At 39.6% G+C, this 23,589-nt stretch overlaps 1 protein-coding gene across 6 annotated transcripts in view; it reads right to left on the bottom strand.

The window, feature by feature from the left end:
• The window catches only part of ACVR1 (activin A receptor type 1), a 138,195-nt gene that overhangs the window by 62,638 nt on the left and 51,968 nt on the right, over positions 1-23,589 (bottom strand). For all 6 annotated transcript variants that reach the window (XM_045861666.1, XM_045816601.1, XM_045861618.1 and 3 more), the window contains one exon: positions 2,859-2,932. In XM_045861666.1, the coding sequence (XP_045717622.1) occupies positions 2,859-2,925 (67 nt within the window). In that variant the 5' untranslated portion in view covers positions 2,926-2,932. The remainder of the gene's footprint in view (positions 1-2,858; positions 2,933-23,589) is intronic.

The raw sequence follows: 23,589 nt of genomic DNA, 5'->3' as shown, positions 1-23,589 counted from the left end.
TCTTTTACCCATTCCTTCTCCACTTTTTTTCTATTCATACTACATTTCCACCTCAATTTCTTTTCCACACTCTTTTTTCTATTGAGACTACTACACTACAGGACCACCCATGATATCAAGTAAAACCCAAAGGAATTTCTTAATAACATGTAGAACTAACACTGTACCTAGAAAAGAGCATGTAATTTGGAAGGACTTTACGCCACGACATTCTTTAGATTTTGTTATAATGATCACAGTGTTTAGTAATTAAAAAAAAGAGGAAGAATTCTAGACACTTGCCTGTTATGTCCCCATTGTCAAATGTCCCTAGGAAGGTCAGGTCCACTAGCGGGGAACTACTGTTAACCCATCAAATCTTTCCAGGCCATTTCTTCTCATTAATTCCTTCAACTTAGGATCCAACCTCTTTTCTGGTTAAAATATCTCTAATTCCTTTAAATTTGCAGTGCAGGATCTTTACTTTATATCCTCTTGACACTAATTATAATCACTGCTATGTTACTGGAATGTTTTTAACAAACTTGCTTACAGCAGAGCCTACACTCTAGACACCTGAATAAACAGATCATCCAACAGAAGTTTAATGTAAGTCACATTATGTAATTCACAAAACGCAATATTATTGGATAACATAGGAGGAAACCTAGATGACCTTGGGTATGGCAATAATTTCTTAGAGTCAAGATCCATGAAAGAAATAATTAATAAGATAGACTTCATTAAAATTAACAACTTTGCTCTGTGAAAGGCAATGTCAAGAGAATGAGAAGACAAGCCACAGACTAAGAGAAAATACACGCAGAAGACACATCTGTAAAGGACTATTACCCCAAAAAACAAAAACAAAAAACCCCTCAAAACTCAAAAATAAGAACACAACCAACCCAATTAAAAAATGAGCCAAAGACCTTAACAGACACCTCACAAACAAAGATATACAGATTAGCAAATAAATGTATGAAAAGGAGCTCCACATCCTATCATCAGGGAAGTGCAAATTAAAGCCACAACAAGACACCACTGCACACTTATTAGAATGGCCACAATTCAGAACACTGACAATGCCAAATAGTGGTGGGGATGTGCAGCAATAAGAATGCTCATTCATTGCTGGTGGGAATGCAGAATGGGACCGCTATTTTGAAAGACAGTATGTAACTTCTTACAAAACTAAACATTTGCTACCATACAATCTAGCATCACAATCCTTGGTGTTTTCCCAAAGGAGCTGAAAATTTTGTCCAAACAAAAATGTGCACACGAATGTTTATAGCAACTTCATTCATAATTGCCAAAACCTGGAAGCAACCAAGATGTTCCTTCAGTAGGTCAACAGATAAACTGTGGTACATCCAGACAATGGAATATTATTCAGTGCTAAGAAGAAATAAGTATGAAAATATATGGAGGAATGTTAAATGCATATCAGCAATGTAAAGAAGCCAATCTGAAAAGACTACACACTGCATGATTCCAATGACAGAACATTCTGGAAAAGGCAAACTATGGAGGCAGTAAAAAGATCAGTGGTTGCTAATGATTAAGGGTGGCAAGAGAAAGGGATGAACAACAGGTGAAACAGAAAATTTTCAGAGTGGTGAAATACTCTGTATGATACCAATAGTCTATAATGATACATACATGTGATTATACATATTTGTCCAAACCCATGGAATGTGCAACACCAAGAGTGAGCCCTCATGTAGACTGTGGACTTTGGGTGATTATGATGAGTCAATGTAGGTTCATCAATTATAGCAAATGCACCAGTCTGGTGCAGAATATTAACAATGGGGGAGACTATGCATGTGGGACTAAAAGAGGGTATGAAAAAATCTCTGTACTTTCCTTCTGATTTGCTGTCAACCTAAAAAAAGGCTTAAAAAATAGTCATAGTACGCCCTGGCTGGTACAGCTCAGTGGATTGAGCGCAAACTGCAAACCAAAGGGTCGCTGGTTCAATTCCCAATCAGGGCACACACCTGGGTTGCAGGCCGGGCTCCCAGTGGGGACCACATGAGAGGCAACCATACACTGATGTTCCTCAACCTCTCTTTCTCCCTCCCTTCCCCTCTCTTTAAAAATAAATAAATAAAAACCTTTTAAAAAGTCACAGGGAAGGAGGGAAGAAAGGAGTATTAAGGAGTATTATATCTGACAGGACTAAGAACAAACTTGCTTACAATAAGCCAAACCATACACAATACAATCATGTACCACTTAAGGATGGGGACACATTCTGAGAAACTTGTCCTTAAGTGATTTCATCGTTGTGCACACATCATAGAGGGCACTCACATAAACCTGGAAGGTACAGCCTTGCTACATGGTGTAGCCTGTTGTTGCTCCCGGGCTACAAGCCTGTACACCATGTCACTATACACAACAACATGAGATTAAATCAAGTGCAAGAGAAAATGATGCAGTCAAGAGACGTGGTGAGCACGAGATGCATGAGGCTGCTGTCTGTGGGATATGGCACATGTTTTACAGAAATAATAAATAGAAAAGAGCATACTCTAAAATAATGATAAGAAAATATAGTAAATACGTAAGCCAGTAGCACAGTGTCATTTATTGTCATTATCAAGTATTGCGTACTATGCATAATTGTGTGTGCTAACTTTGATGCAACTGGCAGTGCAGCAGGCTTACGCCAACATCACCACAAACATGTGAGTAATGTGTTGTGCTGTCACCTTACAATGGCTATGACGTCACTAGGTGACAGGAATGTTTCATCTTCATTATAATCTTGTGGAACCCCCGCGGTGTGTCATCTGTCCTCACCAAAGTGCCACTGCATGGCCCCAACTATACACTTGTCCTGCTCCGAACAGCTGTGAGTCTCTTACCTTCCATACTCGGGGAAGGGAAAGCAATCATCATCAGCAGAGGAAGAATCATCACTCCATCTACCATTGTACAACTGTGGAGGAAAAAAGTAAGATATAAGTAAGACAAAAAAATTTAACTACAGGATGACAAGTTAAATTAAGCCTACCATTTTCAAACTGCCATTCAAGGCCTTTCTTACAAATCCCCCTCACATATGTTGCCTTATTTCTTAGTATATTTAAACATATACCCTTTACATGGATCTAAACAAATCATCTTAAGAAGTTAATCAGATGTACCTCCTGCTGGTGGCGACTCTAAGGTGACTTTCTCTGAGTCTATACTCTTTCAGTGGGACCTGACAACTTCCCAGCTATATACAGCTAGGCATTCCCACAGGATTTTAGGTTTGAATTTTATCTTATCCTACTAAATGCAGAATTGGCACTAAATTAAAAACTCTGAGAAGCATGAATAGATGGCTCCTACAATATGATAAAGATTAAGTGGCTGAATCACTCAAGCCAAATTATTATGTTTGAGTCTTACTTTTTCTCCTTGCTCTTCATACAGCCTGAGAGGAGAGGGGAAAACCTACAATATACCCCTCATCTATGGCAAAGCAATGCCTTCCTGCATTAACCTCAAGTGTAACAGAGGGCAGACACAACCACGACAGGAAGAAATCACGTGAATGTGTAACATATGAAACTACAACTGAGAAAAAATAAGATACCTGACAAAAATAAAAACTTTCAAGTTGATATTGCCCTGAAACTACACTGGTAAAATCTCAATCTTCTGAATTAAAAGACTACAATAAAGAACTTTTCCATTTGAATAATCTTGAAAAATTTCAGGAATATGATGCCAGGTTGGTTATACAAATTCATTATTACAAAAAATAATTTTAAAAAATTAAACTTTTGTCCAGTGATTTTATGGATGGTCAAATGAAAAAGAAAACTGGCCAAGTTCTTTAATGAATAGGTTAGTGCGCTATCCTAATTTTATAGCTTCAAACAAAGAACAAAAGCCCATTGCTGCATAAGCAGTTTAGAATGGACAGCTTCTGATTCATATTCTTAATATCAAATTTTGAGGTTGAGAGTCTGATTGTTCATTCCCCACACCTGCATCCTATCTTACCAGCCCTCATTTCAATGTGTTTATAATTGTATTTCAGCCAATCCCTTCTCTGTTAGCAAGATGAGGCAGAGGGGTAAAGGAGATTTTTTTATGTACCCCCCTTTTATATTTTTAAAAGAACATGAAACTTAAGTGAGCTCCTTTTATTGTTATTATTATTTCTATGCTCACATAGACCTTGTCTATAGTGAGTCCCTATTTGTGACATACAAGCTACCTAATTTTGGACCCAGGGCCCTCACAATCAGATATGGATTCCTCCAACACCATCTTATCCCTGTGCCTTTGAACATGAACATGGTGGTGGTTCCAAGTGCCTCAAATGCCCTGAACTTCCTCCTCCACCCCTAGGCTACCCAACTGCCTCTTCCTGTCACTCATGATCTAGCTCAGGACACAAACACATGGTGAAACATTTTTCCATCAGCAGTGATTTCTAACCCCCAGCACTGATCTAACACCACTCGTAAACAACTACTTGTCTATGTCAGTCTCCAGCACTAGCCTACTTGTCTCCAAATGGAGTACGTGTAGCCAATGGTCATGCAAGACAATTTCATTGACTTATGGGATGAATATACAAAAATTTTTTTCGTATAAAAAATGTCTACCCTGGCCAGTGTAGCTCAGTTTGTTGGAGCATTGTCCCATAGATTGAAAGGTTATGAGTTCAATTCCCAATCAGGGCACATATCCAAGTTGCAATTTCGATCCCAGGTCAAGGCATGTAAGAGTTGGCAACGAATTGATGTTTCTCACTCACTTCAATGTCTGTCTGTCTGACTGTCTGTCTCTCTCTCACTCTCTCTTTCCCTCCTTCCCCCTTCCCTCCTATCCTCTCTCTCTAAAAGCAATGAACAAATGTCCTCAGGTGAGGATTAAAAAAAATAAAAATAAATGAAAAATGTTTTCATCTAATAGAGCCATAAATAGCTTGAGCATTTATATAGTCTCTGTCTCAACTTCCTTATGACAGTCCAGCAATAAGAGGTATTTTTCAGAAAGAGTGTGAGATATATAATGTGAAAATGTGGAGAGAACATTCATGTACTATACTTTTAAGTTTCCATTTAAGTAGAATTACAGATTGCACTGGCTAGTTAAAATGGAATGAGCCCTCCCCCAAACGCAAGAGCTCTAAAACCATTTTAAAAACTACAGATTAAATGTTATTAATAAAAGCACCAGAAAAGAGTAAGAAAATGTAGAGCTGACTTCTCTATTCCTACTGGTTCTTTGTTAGTCAAATTACTACAAAAAAGCAATTAAAGTTCAGTTGAATTGGACATGAAGAAGCCTCCCCAATTTCCAAATTCAAAAATACTTCAAAAATTGATCTGCACCCAGTATCACAGACAACCACCATTATTTCCAGTGACCCGAAATGCCTATCGATGTCATTCATCAGCAGTCCCTTAAATTTCTCATCTTTAATCTTTTTAAAATTTCTATTTTATAATACAGTTTTATTTTATATAAAACTTATAACCAACATACATATTGAAAGTGCATACTCAAAAAATGTGTTAATTTATAAGATATGTTATCAAAAGCTTTTGAAAACTACTGGAATATCTGTCTTATCTTTGAATCCCAGTCCTTCCTTCCTTCCTTCTATGACTACTGAGAGACTACTATGTACTAGACATTAAAAACTTAAAGTAATAAAGATATAAAACATGATCTTTACTATCATTAAGCTTACTGTCTATGGTGGTAATGAAATAATCACCCAAAAGACTGCATAATTAAAAACAGGATTAAATGTTAGGAAAAAAAACATGGTTAAACAAGACTGCCAACTAAACAACTTGAGAGTTCCTGAAGGGTGGAGGAGCTTCCCTGGGGAGGTTATATCTAAATAAGAACCAGAAAGATGACTAGGAGGTACTAGCAAAGGAATAAGTGTGTGTGAGTGTGCGTGTGGGTGGGTGAGAGGGTGTGAGAGAGAGAGAGCAAGAGAGAGACAGAGAGTTAGGGTGGGTAGCACCCTGTGGTGAAGACAGAGTAGCATTTAAGAAAAAAGGCACAGCTTCTCAGTTTTCATAGAGGCCCTGTGGTCAGGGCAAGCAAGGCGTGTCCTCAGGACTTAAGACATAGTCAGAAAGAAAAGAAAACCCAGTCTAGGACACAGAGAACCTAGAGAAAATAGTTATAAAGAGGAGAAAATCCAAGAAAGCTGGAGAGGTAGGCCAGGGTTAGAACCTCAGTAAGACAGGGGAGGGAGAGAATGGGGGGGAAAGGTATAGGGAATAAGAAGCGTAATTGGTAGGCAAAAAGTAGACAGGTAGAGGTTAAGGATAGTATAGGAAATGGAAAAGCCAAAGAACTTGTATGTACAACCCATGGACATGAACTAAGGGAGGAGGAATGCTGGGGGTAAGGGGTGCAGGGCAGAGGGGGAGATAAAAGGAAGGAAAAAATGGGATGACTATAATAGCATAATCAATAAAATATACTTTTTTAAAAAGTGAAAAACAGAAAAGAACCTCAGTTAAGACACAGTAAGTCCTAGCAAGTCCTCTACTCACCTCTCTATAATCATTGTCCTCAAGACCCCTTACCCTTAGTTCTCACAGCTGGCCCCTCCACACCCCATTTTCCCAGGCACTGTAGCAGCCAGCTTCTTGCCTATCTCAGGGCCTTTGTATACAAGATGATCCCCATAATTGAGCCCTTCTTTCAGGACCCAACCAGGCAAATTCCAACTCATCCTGCAAGTCTCAAATGTTGCTTCCTTCTAGAATCTTGTCTAGACCCTCATATACCTTCATTATACTCTCATATAACACTTTGTTAATTTTCATTCATAGCACTTATAATTAATAATTACTTAGTCATACCTGTGTGTAATCTTCAACATCTGCTTGCCTCAGTAGACTGTAAACTCAATGGTAGCAAAGTCTATTTTGTTCATTGACACCAGAACCAAGTAGGTGTACATTTAATACTTGCTGAATTTGAATTTCCCCTGAATTAGTCATCTTACTTTAAGCTTAAATTCTTTTTTTTTTAAGATTTTATTTATTTACTTTTTAGGGAGGGAAAGGAGGGGAGAGGGGGAGAGAGAGAGAGAGAGAGAGAGAGGGGGAGAGAGAGAGAGAGAGAGAGAGAAACATCAATGTGTGGTTGCTGGGGGTTATGGCCTGCAACCCAGGAATGTACCCTGGCTGGGAATCGAACCTGGGACACTTTTGCTTCCTGCGCTCAATCCACTGAGCTATGCCAGCCAGGGCTTAAGCTTAAATTCTAAAGACTTATCAATCTCTCCCAGCCTTCTCCTACACACAAGTACATAAACACCTGCTAAGAAGTAACAGTATTAAGACATTTACCATCTCTATAACATTAATGTATAGAATATCATCAAAGTAAAATAGTACAAGTTAGCAGTTAAAAAGCTTCAAATTTCAAAATCAAGGATCCTTTCACTATTAAAAAAAATGAAAAACAATAACTACTGACTATTTTTGTTACAAAGCCAAGAAAAGCTCATGCCCCCAAATATTCCTTAACAGATCATACCTGTACAAACAAAATTAAAATATTAATTTAGGTTCATGAATGGAAAACAAACAAACAAAAAAGTTATAAATTCTGTCCCCCAAGCCAATCTACTGTTTACAGACAGACAGCTCAAAATCTGCCAAAAATCTTGGGGAAAAAACATCAGCATTACTTCCTGGTTGCTATTTGGTTCATGATCTGGAGTGTCTGCCGACCAGTCAATTCAGCTATTAAATACATTGACTCCAAAAGGAAAGGGAAAAAAGAATGTAGAGAGAATATTCTGGTATAAATTTCATTATATTGTAATTATTAAAAATATTAATATGCTAACATCCCAACTTTATGCACCAAGGATCTATTTCTAATTTTAAAATATACTAAAAAGAAAATATTGTCAACTGACTTCCAGTCAAGATGGCAGTAGGCAGACATGGCTCAAATCCTCACACAACCACATTAAAATTACAACTAAATTACAGAACCAACATTCACAACTGTCAAAAATCAGGTTGAATGGAAGTCTAACAACCACAGATTTAAGGAAACCACATCCATCCAGACTAGTAGGAGGGGCACAGACATGGAACAGGCTGGTCCCACATCCATGTGTGGTATATAATTCGGGAGGGATCACTCAGGAGGCCTCTCCACACCAGGCCTCCCAGCCCAGGGTTCCAGTGCCAGGAAGATAAGTTCCCATATATTCTAGGTGCAAAATTCAGCAGGGATTGACTCAGTGGAAGGAATTCCTGGAGTTCCAAGAAGTTCCTCTTAAAGAACCCATACAGTGACTCACCTACTCAGATGTACCACTTTCAGCATAGCAGCTTGAAAGGCACCAGTGACACAAAGGGAGAAACTGACGTGTCTGGCATCAATGCAAGAGCTGGGGACAGCATTCTTCTAGACAGAAATGTTGGCAGAGGCCAAGTCCCTTTTCTGAACCCTTCCCCTACAGAGCCACAGAGCCAGCAAGTGGGTACCCTACCTGAGACTCTATCAACCTAACACTGTTTGCCCCACACTGGAGATCCTCTGAGGTTCTGTTGCACCCAACTTATAGTTGTTAACAAGGGTTTTTCCATATGAATGGCTGGTCTTGGCCATTGCTTCAAAACTTCCTAAATCCTTTACAAGTAACAGTCTCAGTGAGCTGCACCTCTTGCTAAGTGGTACAGGGCCCAGCACTAGGAGCAACCAGCCTAAATTTACAGTGTAGGTTTGGCTGGGAATCTCTAAGCCCCGAGCAAGTAGCAGCCATCTCAGATTGCTTTACAGCTCATTCAGGGTGGGCCTGGGCAGAACACAGGTGAGGGCTGACTTTGGCCTACGCCATCCCAGAAACACGAGGGCCTACATACCCAGTAGACAGTTACAGACCACACCAGAGTACCAACTGCCCCTGCACAAATGATCTTCACGGGGGCAGAGGTTGGTGGTCAGTGGTGACACCAGACCTTGCAGCTGACTGGTCTGGGTAAATCCCTCCTATTGACCTGCCAACAGCAACCAAGGCTCAACAAGAGGAGGGTGTACTCAGCTGACAAAAAGACGCACCTCTAGTACCCACCCAGCTTCGGTAATAAGGGAGGCTGTGCCACTGGATACTATAGGGCAGCTACAACATTAGGCCACACTACCAAGACAACGAAGTCAAAGCAGCTCTGCCTAATACATAGTAACAAACACAGGGAGGCTGCAAAAACAAAGAGACAAAGAAACATGGCCTAAATGAAAGTACAGATCAAAACTCCAGAAAAAGAGCTAAACAAAATGGAGATAAGCAATCTATCAGATGCAGAGTTCAAAACACTGCTTATCAGAATGCTTGAGGAACCTAGTTGAGGACCTCAATAGCACAAAAACAGATCCAGTCAGAAATGAAGGATACACTAATTAAAATAAAGAACAATTTACAGGGAAACAACAGTAAAGTGGATAAAGCCGAGAATCAAATCAATGATTTGGAACACAAGGAAGCAAAAAACAAGCAATCAGAACAATAACAAGAAAGAATCCAAAAAAAAAACCAAGGATAGTGTAAAAAGCCTCTAGGACAACTTCAAGTGTTCCAACATTCACATCATAGGGGTGCCAGCAGGAGAAGAGAAAGAGTAAAATACTGGAAATCTATTTGAAAAAATAATTAAAGAAAACTTCCAGCCCTGGCTGGCGTAGCTCAGTGGATTGAGCGCGGGCTGGGAACCAAAGTGTCCCAGGTTCGATTCCCAGCCAGGGTACATTCCTGGGTTGCAGGCCATAACCCCCAGCAACCACACATTGATGTCTCTCTCTCTCTCTCTCTCTCTCTCTCTCTCTCTCTCTCTCTCTCTCCCTCCCTTCCCTCCCTAAAAAATAAATAAATAAAATCTTAAAAAAAAAAAGAAAACTTCCCTAATTTGGTAAAGGAAATAGACATGCAAGTCCAGGAAGTACATACAGTCCCAATTGTGATGGATGCAAAGAGGTCCTCTCCAAAACACATCATAATTAAAATGCCAAAGGCTAAAGATAAAGAGAAATCTTAAAAGCAGCAAGAGAAAAGTAGCTGGTTACCTACAAGAGTTCCCATTAGACTGTCAGCCAATTTCTCAAAAGAAACTTTGCAGGCTAGAAAGAATTAACAAGAAATATTCAAAGTCACAAAAAGTGGGGATATATAGCCAAGATTTCTCTACTGAGTAAAGCTATCATTTAGAATAAAAGGGTAGATAGAGAGCCTCCCAGACAAGAAAAAACTAAAGGAATTCATCATCACTAAACCATTATTATATGAAATGTTAAAAGGACTTATTTAAGAAAAAGATCAAAACTATGAATAATAAAATGAGAATAAATGCATATCTATCAACAGTTATATCTGAAAAATAAACTAAGCAAAGAAGAAGAACAGAGACAGCATCATAGATATGGACATCATTTTAATGGTTGCCAGATGGGAGGCGGGTATAGGGGAGTGGGTGAAGAGGTGAGGGGATTAAGAAGTACAACTTGGTTGTTACAGAATAGTCATGGGGATGTAAAGTACAGTATAGGAAATGGAGTAGCCAAAGAACTTATATGCATGATCCATGGACAGGAACAATGGTGGGGGATTGCCTGAGGGAGTCAGGGGTGCTGAGTAGAGGGAGCAAATGGGGGAAAACTGGGATAACTGTAATAGCATAATCAATACATACAATTTAAAATAAATAAATAAAACTGATTTCAAAAATATAAAAGTAAATTTTCCAGCCCTGGCTGGTGTGGCTCAGTGGATTGAGTACCGGACTGCAAAGCAAAGGGTTGTTGGTTCGATTCCCAGTCAGGGCACATGCCTGGGTTGTGGGCCAGGTCCCCAGTAGGGGGCTCACAAGAGGCAACCACATACTGATGTTTCTCTCCCTCTCTTTCTCCCTTCCCTTCTCTCTAAAAATAAATAAATAAAATCCTTAAAAAGAAAAAAGAAAAACAGTAAGCTTTCCATTCCCCTAATGTCAAGTATTTTGGCTAAGAAATTTCAGATGGGGTTTGGCAAAAAAAAAAGGCACTGGAAGTGTAAAAAAAGAGTGGCAATATTCCAACAGTTTCAGGGATGCCTCACTCCAGTGGTTTATAAATTTTGTGGTCTCAGAGTATTTTTATATCAAAGCCCCTAAGGAGCTTCCTTCTGCAGGCTATGTCTATCAGCATTTACTCTCTTAGAAACTAAAATAGAGAAGTAATATGCTACCCTATTTTTTATAAATTAAAAAAAGGAACTTCACCCCCCCCCCAAAATAGTGAGAAAAATGGCACTGTTTTGCATTTTCGCAAATCTCCATCATGTTTAGCCTCAAAAGCAACTGGATTCTCATAGATGATTCTACATTCAATCTGTTGCAACATGTTGCACTGGATGGTCATATAGCAAATCCAGCCTTGGACATCTATGTCACCAGAAGAGGGAGGACCTCTTGGAACCCCTGAGACAGTTGTGGAAACCCCACTTGGGTCACAATTTGCACAACACTGCCTCGTTCCTTATCTGACCAGTCCTCCCACTGCAGAGATAAGATGGTAGCAGATATTTTAGGTTGAGCATTAGTCCACTACCTGACAAAAATGCTACTCCTGTTCCATACGTTCAGAAATCTCATTAGCCTCTCCAACATTAAGGAAGTCAACAAAATCTATGGTCAAGAAGGCATTGGATTTTTTAAATGTAAGAATAACATTTTATGTACACAACTAAATATTTTTTGAATGAGACACAAACGTGTGATAAGAAGGTACTCAACTGGTCATCTCGCTGAGGATCAACCAAATCTTCATGTAATGTCCTAAGGCCAAAATCCCTAACTGAAAAATCATAGGCTATTGGGGAATTACAGAATATTATCTTAAGAGTTCAAAGCATGAATTTTTGCCTGCAGTGTACACCATCTCCTTTCTGTTGTTGGATAAGGACCTCTATCCCTAGGAACTGATCTAACACTTCAACTGTAAGGACCTCTCAACTTAACTAAGGTATCTCTTCAAGTCAGTGCCATCTTGTACAACGTCTCAGGACTACACTCTTGGGAGGTAACAGTATTCCCATGATTTTCTACTAAAAACAGCATGTCATCAGGGCAAAACAGAACTGCTTCCCAAATCCCATGGCACTTTTCAAACTCCATTTATAGATCAGACTGATATCCAGTTAAGGGCTAGTGTTTAGCTCAATTTCTAACATGTGTGGGCTTGAAACCAAGTCTGGCACTTCTTTGGCTCATCACAACTTTACAGCTGGGTAAGGCCACACATACACTGCAATACATTACCCATAAAAGAAATCACAAAGCATTCTGATATCAGTCACAAAATAATCCAGGGTATAATGCACTTCTACGGCTGACTTTTAGGACCTATTAAGCAATCAAGTTGATAGTCTACTTCAAGAATAAAGGCTATTTCTAAAACCTAGACTTATGAACAGAATACAACTTATTGTCCGTAATACTGAAGATGAAGAGAAAGTTGTAAAATGAACCCTATGTTTGTTTCCCAACATAAAATTCTATGAAATGTTCATTTGTCAGTGCAGGTGACCTAAACTCATTTGGTTTGTCCACTTGTTCAACATATAATTTATTTAGTCTCTACGCGTTCAACAGAGACTTTGTTGACACTTTTATCAATTCAACTTCTAACAGTCTCCAAGTTAGAAAGAATCTTGAAAGACAGGTTGTACATTCACGCAGCCATATTTTGAATGACACCATCCAGTTCAAGTCACTCACCACTGCTGGGGTTGTCACTACTCTTCCATGGCAGGTTTTTCTTTTTATTTCTTTATACAGTCTATACTGTGCCTTCAGGAAGGGGGACAAACCTCACTCTCTTTAATATAAATGGTAGAGGCAAAGAAAAAGAGAGTAATTCCACTTCTCTTTTTGAAAAAATTACATCATTATCATCCTAACAAGGAGGGACACTTACTAACCAGCCACAAACTATGCGTAGGGATCATGTGTATTATCTCATTCAATTGCTCCCCAAACACTCTAAGTATATACTCCTATTCGTCCCATTTCACAGATGTTTTAAAAATCTGTAAATATTTAGTGAGTAGAATTTTCAGTGGGTGGGGAGAAGCCATCAGAGTTCAGGTCTTAACCAACCACCACTCTCACCCTTCGTTAAACTAGTTCACCACAGTTCAGCTGCTTTTGTCTGTTTTTGTCGTCCTTAACGTTTTAGCTAAGCCTCAACACATTCTGCACTTTAACCACCTTGATTTTCTTCTTAGAAACAATCTCTACTCATGGTTATTTGGACCACTTTTCAATCATGCCCTCTTTCTATTTCTCTAAATTCAACATTAATTTCATATGCTCTGTAACCTGAGATTTTTCTTCCGACCCTCCAAAACGATGTTGATGTGGGGAAAAAATAAACTACCTTGGCAATACATCAAGCGATTTCTAATCTCACATCTCCCATCCCCACTTCTCAGTTCTCTTGTAACTAACTTCTCAAAATAAAAACAGAAATGTGTGTCAGGCACATTTTGGAACAAAGCTAGACACAGTAAGACAAATTCTAGACATAAAACTTTGAAGGAAGGCATACTTACAACAACCACCTCCAAGTTGGACAAAAATCAGCCATTAAGTGAGAATAGCTGTGCTTCTTCCACACTCAAAAGGCAGAGAGAGGAAGCAAGGGCAGCTTGCTTCACACTACCTGGGCCTTAACAGGAGTGAAAATGACATGGGCTGTCAGTTATAGCTGCAAAGAAAGGCTAAACCAAAGCCATCATACCATATAAGTTAAGTCAGGGTCTTTTCTCCAGTTCACAAATGACCTGTGAAATATTTTTAACACCACGCTCTGTCTGAACTGGCAATGTGCAAGTTGCCAGGGCTTGGTTTTATATAGACTTCACTGCTGCTGGAGGGTTTCTGGTGGGTGTTGCTTTCAGAATATTAGCATGTAATTTGATCTTTCATGATAGATGAATACAAATGGCTTCTTGGACAAGTCCTATAGAACTGAAACCCAGCCCCTGGATCAGTTCATCCTGTAGTTAGAGGAAATAATTACAGGTTATTTCAGGAAAGAAAGGGTTTTGACTGAAAGAGTTACACTACGAACATTCCAGCTGTAACAGATGGACCGAAGATAGGGTTTGGAAAAGTGAGGGAAAGACCAATTTCATCTGTTAGTGGCTGGGGGAAGATCTGGCTTAATTGAATGAAAGTAAGTTGAAAAGTTTAAGTTAGGCTACCATGTAAGAACCAATGAATCCCACTAAGTTTAATTTAATTGTTTACAGAGTTAAAATTGACTTTACAACACTACCAGATACACAGATAATAACTATCCCAAGCTTCTGAGATTCCAATGTTTCGGTCACCCAGTCCATGCCTTACTGGTATCTCGAGACTAGGTTTTATTTCGACACACTTGACTACATGCAAACTGTCCTTTATTTTCCATTTAATTCCCTCGATATCAAATAGCCATGGCTCTCCTGCTTTGTTTCAACTAACAGGACCCCATCATCAACCAGCTCTTTTGTTATATTGACCTAGGCAACTCAGAGCTCACTCCTCGCCCTCCAGTTTATAAGCTGTGCCTGGAACAATTTTTTTAAAACCTACTATTCCTGCCACAAAACTCCTAGACATGTAACTAAAGAGTCCATTTAAAAGCTCTCTTCCTCCCCAAGTCCTCAGTTAGAAGCTGTCTCAGCCTGCTAGCTCATCTCTAACTAGGCCCATACTTCCCCCTTCAGCCAAACAGTGCAGACCTGCCTATCCCTCCCATCACCAGAGAAACGGTGATGGCACCTACCATCTGACACAACCATCCCAACTCTACAGCTACTATAATTAACCCATCATAATTTGAAGGGGGGTGAATATGAAAGGGATGTCAACACCAGGGAGGTCTCTCTCTCTCCTCGTGCATGTGTCTCTCTCTCCTCTGCCCCTCACCATCTCTCTCTCTCATTTTTTAATGGGAGACACTAGAGTATATTTCTGTGGAGGTAGAAAAAAGAACCTTTTATACACCAACCTAACCAGAGCCTCCCTTCTTACCCACACTCCCCTCCACACTCAAACCCATTTCTGCCTCAGACCTCCCACTCTTGCCCTTACATTATTATCCATCTTCTCCATTGCACTTAAAACTGTGTGAAATTTGTGGTTTATTTGTTTGTTGATTGTTATGATGTTTCCCCTCTCCCACCCCATCTTCCTCCATGCACCAAAATAGAAGCAGCATGGGAGTAAGATCTCTGCCGAGCTCATGGCTACACACCCAGGCCTGGCACCAACTGGGCACTTGATGTCAATTAAAACACATTCATTTTAACTTCTCAGTCTATGCTACACTGTGGTTTCAGTAGGAAGAAGAAGATGAGATTTTAGAAATTTTGCAATGCCTGGCAAGGAAATGACTTGAGGAAGGGTTACTCCATGTCCTCAATTTAATATAGTAGCAACCAGGTATTTGAGATAAATTAAAAGATATCATTTGTAACTTGGATTTCAGTTTTCAAAGGTGTCATCCAAGAGACGCAGCCAAACAAAAAGATGGCTGGCAGACTCCGGGTATGCCAGACAACTCCCCAGTGGACAATATCCCAGCTGGAAAGGACTCCTTGGATCTCTAGTTGCAGACACCAGCTGATCCGCCCAGAGCCATCCCCAGTGACCTCTGAGACAGCCTCCACAGCTTGAAAATATACCTCCTACAAGTCAGAAATTGACACATTACCTCCCTCTACCCACAGTCTTCTAACAGTTATTGACGTTATTTGGAAAGCCATGATTCCATGCCTATTAATAACCTTCAGAAAGAACTCCCAGGAAGTGTCAAAAGAAAAACAGATCTGGATGATGGAAGCCAAAGACTCAATCAGAGATTACAATCAGCAATGAATACATCTGAAGAAAAAAAAAAAAAACTGTACTATCTTCTGTATCTCCTGTTATCTGTTCAGGAGGCTTAAAACAAAAGACTTAACCAATGAATTCAAAGACTGCTGAATCAAGAACGCTAGCCTTTCCAGAAAAGAACTCTTTCAAAGACCCTTTATCCATTGAAATAGAGCAGCACCAGCTACTAACTTTCTCTGCACAGCAATGATTCCAGGGAATTTTGTCTACCGAGTCACCATTAAACCTGTATAGTTATTTACACCTTTATGAAGTGTCTCCAGGTGACATCTTAAATAGTAACTGAATCAATCTACTCTAACATAATGGAATAACTAATTAACATTAATCTTTACAAATACTTTTCATAGTGGTCTTTCCCCCTCCCCTCCTCCAACTAGAATGTGATTCATGGAATTCTCTCACAACTTAGCTTGAAATATGTGTTTGCCGGAGGAGCAGCTAAAGCAGAATCAGATAATTGCAGTATGACTCAACAAACGCACAGCTGTTCATTTAAATATATCCATCAAAAATATAAATATGACCATGAGAAAGAAAACGAGCTGTGTACACAGGGTCAGTGCCCAGTTGAATGGGTTGCATCGAAGTAACCACAACAGCAAACAAGGAGGAGACGGGGAGATGAGGCGGGGAGTGGCTTTGCATGTATGTCTGGTAAAAAGAGACCAGGAAATTGACGTGACCCAAAAACCACCCACCCCACCCCAAACACTCACTGACCTACATAACAGTGGCAAGGTAAAAGTAAAAAAAAAATGCGCTCTATTAAGTGGGGAGAAAGAAACAAAATTTAGGAAACAGATGATGCTCCTAAGAGGTAGAAATCCTGGAAGGAAGAACTGCTGAATCCAATCTATTTCTAAAAACAAAACTAAACAAAGACCCTGAGGCAGAGGACTACGGAAGGAGCAAAACTCTCACCTCAGTCCTCTCTCCACAGCCTTCGCAAGTGGTGATTATGAAATTATGAAAATACGAGAATCCCTCCAGTAGTCCCAGAGCTAATAACGGAAACACCACCCTGTACCAGGCAACCCCCTTTACAGGTTCTACACACATGAGATCCACACTGTGACATGGAGAAAAGGAAACCGAAGAAGAGAAAACGGGAAATGTCAAGAGGAGCAGGGGGAGCACTGACCAAGTAAAGTGCCTAGGTCCGCACTCCGGACCCCACCCTGCCTGCTTCTGCAGGAGGGCCATAGGCCCAGGCAGAACATGAGAAGCAGAGGCTGTGAAAAGAATTCAAAATAATAACACACAAAAAGAATAAAAAATCAAATTCTTCCCCAAAAATAATCTCTCAGGGTCAGGCAGGAGACTTAAGTTCACATTTAGCCGGACTACTCAGTCATCCTACATGGAGACCATTCACATTCTCCACATTTACAGGTAAACCTGTCTTATATTATTATAAGCAACAACCATTTCAACAATCACCGCTCCCATATCAGGTCTTCGTCCTTCCACTGAACACTTTCTAGAAAGAGCAATCTATATAGCTCCCTCCATCTCCTCCCTCTCCTCCATCCTGTCCATCACAGAAGCACCTCCTCTTGCCAAGGTCCTAATTTATTGTAGACCTAACAGTATCCTTCAGGTTCACAGGCAAGTTTCCTCAAAACTCTGATTCCCAACCCTCACCCCTAGAGATTTAGATTGGATTGACTGGAGATGAGGCCTAGGAATCCCCCAGTATCACAGCCCCTCAGTAATTCACGTGATGCTGAAAATGCCGAGGGCAATCTCACTCATCCATTCTGCAGGATGGGTACTGATAACCCCCTCCTTCCTCCGGGTTCTTCCCTGGCTGGGATTCAGAGGCTCCACTCTCCCTGGCATCTACATCTAGGGTTCAGATCTCCTCAGTGTCCTTGGACAGAGTGTCCTCTGCTGCCACTCATCCCTTAAATTTGCCTCTCACTGAAGATGGTACCCAGTTTCTTAGCATCAGGGCCACCAAGCTAAGACCAAACACCCGAGTGAAGAATGGAATCACCCATTCATTACCATTTCCCACCCCCATCATCTATTCCTTATCATCTCCTTCCCCGACCATATGTCTTTGTCTTCACTGTTTAGAAAATTGATTTTTTAAAAATGTTATTCCAGGTATTTTGAGTTACATAGAAACAGAAAGAAAAGTATATAATGAGCCCTATTTCTAACCTCCTGGTTTCAAAAATAAACAACATCCTACCTACCACACTGTTTCAAAAAGGAGCCATCTTATTTCCTCTACTCTGTCCATTTCCTCCTGGGGTATGTTTTCTTCACGGTTTTATTTATTTACCTTTAGAGAGAGGTGAAGGGAGAGAGAAGGAGAAGAAGAGAAACATCAATGTGTGGCTGCCCCCTGCGTGGCCCCCACTGGGGACCCAGCCCGCAACCCAGGCATGTGCCCTGACTGGGAATTGAACCAGCGGCCCCCTGATTCGCAGTCGGGCACTCGATCCACTAAGCTACACCAGCGAGGGTAAAATACCTGGAGTATTTTAACAAGAATCCCAGATGTCACATCATTTCACCCACAAAGTCCCTCTCTAACAATTAAGAATTTTTTTCCAAACTTAGATATAAAACCAACATCTAACCTAACAAAATTAAAAGTATTCCTCCTCCAAACATCTTCTAAAAGCTAGTCAATGTTTAAATCTGCCCAATTTTCAACAACTATAAACATCCCCTCCTGCCAAAAATTTCGGGGAGAATGGAACAGCATATCAAAAAGAAATTGTTTTATTGCTTTCTAGTTATCATAACTAACAGTGTAGTGTTAGAATTGCGGCAGTATTGAGAAGACTGCATATTTCATATGGAAGAAAGCAAATGAGTAACTAAGATATATTCGAATTCTATCATCCCCTGCTGTTCCAGAGAACCAGAATCCTCTGTGTGGAATTAAGGAGATTCAAATGCAATACAGAAAAGGTTAAGTAAGAACCTTATAAACGGCACTGGAATTGGAAATATCAGTGCAAACTCATGAAGTATTTTATGTATATTTAACCTCTATCATTAAAAAGGCCTAGAAACAATGGCCTGCCCAGAGCAGTAAACACTCTTGCTGCCCAGCCTGCAGTGTTAAAACACCATTTCCTACTAAGAGAAAATGCTGAATTAAACTATAAGGTTGCAATCACCAAAGCCAGCCAATAGGAAATTGGAGGTCAAATGACTGGGTTCTTCAACACTTTAGCTGCAAGGAAAGGAAAGGGCTGGGAGGGGACCTGAAGTTTAAGAGACTTAAAGACAGAAAAAGATGTGCAAGACTAAACTACAGCAACTAGGTATGTGCACGCAGGTGGTAAAACCATACAGAAAAGCAACAAAGCAATTACTGTGGAAACCAGGAAAGTGGTTACTTGCACGGGGAGAAAAGTGCTGTGAGAGGCATGGGGCATGCCAACAGGCTGGGAGGCTGCTCATATTCCGTCTCTTGACTTGCATGGCGGTCACAAAAAATACTCACCTTATAAGAACTGAACTAAGCTAGGTATGTTTTGTGTGGATGTCTGTATTTGTGTTTTACTTCATAATAAAAACGTAAAAGAAGAAGAAAATGGAATGTGTGTTTTGAAAAAGATGTGCACACACACACACTCAATGAGGAAGTAACAGCATTCCATACCGTGAATATGCAAAAATTTACCAGGTCTGTGTTACATATAAGTTTATATAATAAACTTCTGAAATATCAAAACTTTTTAAAATTTCAAACAGGAAAGTTTTCCTTTCAAGTTCCAAGTTTATTAAATTTTATTAAAGAAACAGGCATTATCCTCAATATTGAAAAACTTCACATACCATTGTATGACACCATCACCATGGTCCTCCCTCTCGCCTACTTCGATATATGTTTCATGCATCAAGAATACAGAAAGACTGTACAGTCCAGATCAATGTTTCCAAAACACTATATTCCATTATCACCAAGTAAGAAAAATTAACATCGTAAGGATGTGAACCCTTCTCTTCACAAAGTACATGCACACAGTTATTCCAATCCTCGTAATAGTAACAGGTTTTAAGGAGGAGGGAGTGGTGACTATATGTAATTATTTTCAAGTTCATATAAATTTTAAAATCCCATACAATAATAAACATAAAAATTCTATAAAATGGAGCTTCCCCTATAGAAAAGAAAAATATCATATTACACTCCAAGAGTTAAGAAACCGTGTGATCCTAGAACACGCACAGGCACAGAGATCAATGGAAGTAGATGGATATCCCCAAAATAGGCCAAAATGTATATGGGAATTTATAAAACAGAAAAAAACAAAGAAGAAAAGCTGGGACTATTCAGTAAAACCAGAATGACTAACCAATGACAGAATGCTGACTTTCTACTACAATTCCCTCTTCACTCTTGTGCAGGCCCATGCTGACCAGCAAAGCCTGCATGCCCCACCCTCCCTGGCAGCTAGAAGTGCCCACAGGACTAAGTGTTCACCAATGGAAGGAGAAATGATGAGTGCAACCTCTGATCACTTAACCAGGGCTTTCTCCTCTGTCCTTCGAACTGAGGAAACCCAGATATGGTAGCAAGCCAGCTATGAGCATGCTGGTAACTCAGTGACAATAAAAAGGACCTGTGAGTATGGGCTGTTCTACTGACCTGCTTTGCTCCCACTGGGACTGGTAAGTGAGGAAAAACTCGACATCTATATTCTTTGAACAATAGCATATTTTAGTCCCTTGGTTATCATACCTCAGCCTTCCCCTAATTAATAGAGCACCTAGAGAAAAATTAAGTTGGATTCAAACCTAACATTCCAGGTGGGACAAAGATTTAAAATTAAAAACACCCCACATGACACTACCAGGAACCATGAGGTAGGTTTTTAACAGTAGGAGCAGAAAAGGTCTTTTAACTGTGATACAAAATCCTGAAGCCACAAAAAATCTGATTACATATTTATCTCTATAAATCTTCTTGGACATCTTTTATTGACTATCTCTCCACTTAGAATGTAAGCTCTACAGGGCCAGAATTGGGGTATCTTCTTTACTACTGTACGGCCTGCTGCCTAAAGCAAGTGCCAGAGAGGCATTCCATAAGTATCTGTTGAATGAATAAACTGGTAAATTTAAGGATACAAAATTTTAAATAATCTGCTCAACAAAATAATTTTTACACAAATGACCAAACATCACATATCACAAGAAGTGAGGGCACTGATTTTGTTCATGCACAGCAGCTCCCATGAACTGACAAGAAAAAGATCAAGAACCCAACAGGAAAACAGACAACAGACAAACATAAAGGGAACCGAAGAGGAGATACCAATCACCTTTAAACCTATGAAAAGATATTCTATGTCAACCAAAATAAAAGAAATGCAAACTGAAGCTACCTTACCCTGTCATTTTTCACCTCTCCACCTGGCAAAGAAGAAACCAATCAGTTTGACAACCACACTGTGATGGGCACGAGTGTGAGGAAGCACCGTTCCCACCCACTGCTGGTGAAACCTAAAACTTTGCAAGCTCTATGACTATAGCAACTTGGCAATACGGTTCTACCAAAGTTAAAACATGCATACCCTTTGAGCCAGCAACCCCACAACTAGAAATGGATCTTACAGATACGCTCGTCAATGTGTTTGAAATGATGTATGAACTAGCTTATTCCCAACAGTCTTGTTAATGATAATAAAACTGAAACTGATCTATATGGCTCTTAATATAGTACCAGTTAAATAAACCAGTGTGTCTCTACAGTGGAATACTAGGCATCCATTTTAAAATAATGCAGTATTAATTAGTAAGAAAATTCCAAGAAATAGTAGTTCAATGAAAAAAGATACAAAACAGTACATATCATTACTATTTGCGTAAAAGAAAAAAAAAAGAAATTACAATAACTTACAGGTTTCATGCTGGTATATTACGAATGCCCTGAAATCTCTGGAAGAATACACAAGAAACTGGAAACAGTGGTTGCCTCCAGGAAAGATAACTGGGTACTTGGGAGACTTACTTTTTACTTTTTTTTCCTTTCTAATCTTAGGAATATTGATATTACCTTCCTAAAAAATATTTTATAAAATAACAACAACCCAAATAAATATTCATTCCCAACCCTAGATATCTGAAACTTCTCTGGTGATTCTGTCAACTACCCTATGAAACTACTGAGCTGAACAATTTTTTTAATCCTCGCCCAGGGACATGTTTATGGATTTTCAGACAGAGAGAGAGAGGAGAAACATCAATGTGAGAGAGAAACATCTATCAGTTGCCTCCTGCACATGCCCGGACTAGGGATTGATCGGACCCACAACCTACATATGTGCCCTGACTGGGAATGAAACCTGCAACCTTTTTCAGTGTACAGAAAGACACTCCAATCATCTGAGCCACCCAGCCACAATCTGAGCTGAACTATTTTAACCCTGTTTAATAATTAAGAATCACAGGGTAAGCAATTAACTAAGACTATCATCTCCTCCCTCAATTAAGCATATATGCAAAATAAAATCAGTCTCTTAATTCCATACCTGTTTTTCATTACTTCTTCTTAAAACTAATTCAACCTTATGCCACCTTAAATGGGCATAAAAATATCTCAAAATGCTCCGAGGATGGTAGCCAAAACTAACAACTATGTTAATATATTAATGCAGCCTAATGCCAGAAAAGTTCCTTCCAGGCATCCAGAGATGAAAATTTGACATAAACGACACCTCAGCAGCAGCCCAAAGCTAAGTATCATCTGCCTTGGAAAATAAAAACTCACATCCTTAATGATCAAATCCCAATGTCAACAGTCATGACTTTTGTTTTTTCCCTGTGAAAGGGACCTTTCCATGTGAAAGGTCCCCCCATGTCTACCTTTAAATTATAGGCCAACCCATCATTTGAGGACTGGTTATTATAATGTTTCAGCAATATAAAGAACACTAAGCAGTCATTACTTAGACTTAGGTTCTGATTAAAAGAAAGAATCTGCTTAAAAAAGAAAATATCCACAACATATGAAGTAGAAGGAAAAAGCAAGTCATAAAACAAATGTATAGTGATGTTCCATCCATTTTTTAAAATATGTTTTGTTATTACAGTTATCCCAACATTTCCCCCTGTGCCCACCTCTGCCCAGTATGCCCCTTTCCTCCAACACCCCCACCCCTTTGTTCATGTCCATGTGTAGTGCATATAAGTTCTTTGGCCTCTCCATTTCCTACGCTGTTCTTAACACCCCCTGTCTATTTTGTACCTACCTATTATGCTTCTTATGCTTCTTAATCCCTGCACCTTTTCCCCTACACCCTCCCTTACCCAGCCCAGCTGATAACCCTCCAAATGATCTCCATACCTATGATTCTGTTCCTGTTCTGGTTGTTTGCAGTTTTTTGTGGGTTTTTTTTACAATCAGTTGTTGATAGTTGTGAATTTGTTGCCATTTTAATGTTCATAGTTTTGATCTTCTTTTTCTTAAATTAAGTCCCTTTAACATTTCATATAAGAGCTTGATGATGATGAAGTTCTTTAGCCTTACTTTGTCTATGAAGCACTTTATCTATCCTTGCATTCTAAATGATAGCTTTGCTGGATAGAGTAATCTAGGTTGTAGGCCTTCACTTTTCATCATTTCAAATACTTCTTGCCAGTCCCTTTTAGCCTGCAAGGTTTCTTTGAGAAATCAGATGACAGTTTTATGGGAACT

This window comes from Phyllostomus hastatus, unplaced genomic scaffold, assembly GCF_019186645.2.
Source record: "Phyllostomus hastatus isolate PE091 unplaced genomic scaffold, TTU_PhHast_1.1 phas_contig_1, whole genome shotgun sequence".
NCBI lineage: Eukaryota > Metazoa > Chordata > Mammalia > Chiroptera > Phyllostomidae > Phyllostomus > Phyllostomus hastatus.
The sequence above is the reverse complement of the archived record's forward strand: the minus strand, read 5'-3'. Positions and strand labels throughout refer to the sequence as shown.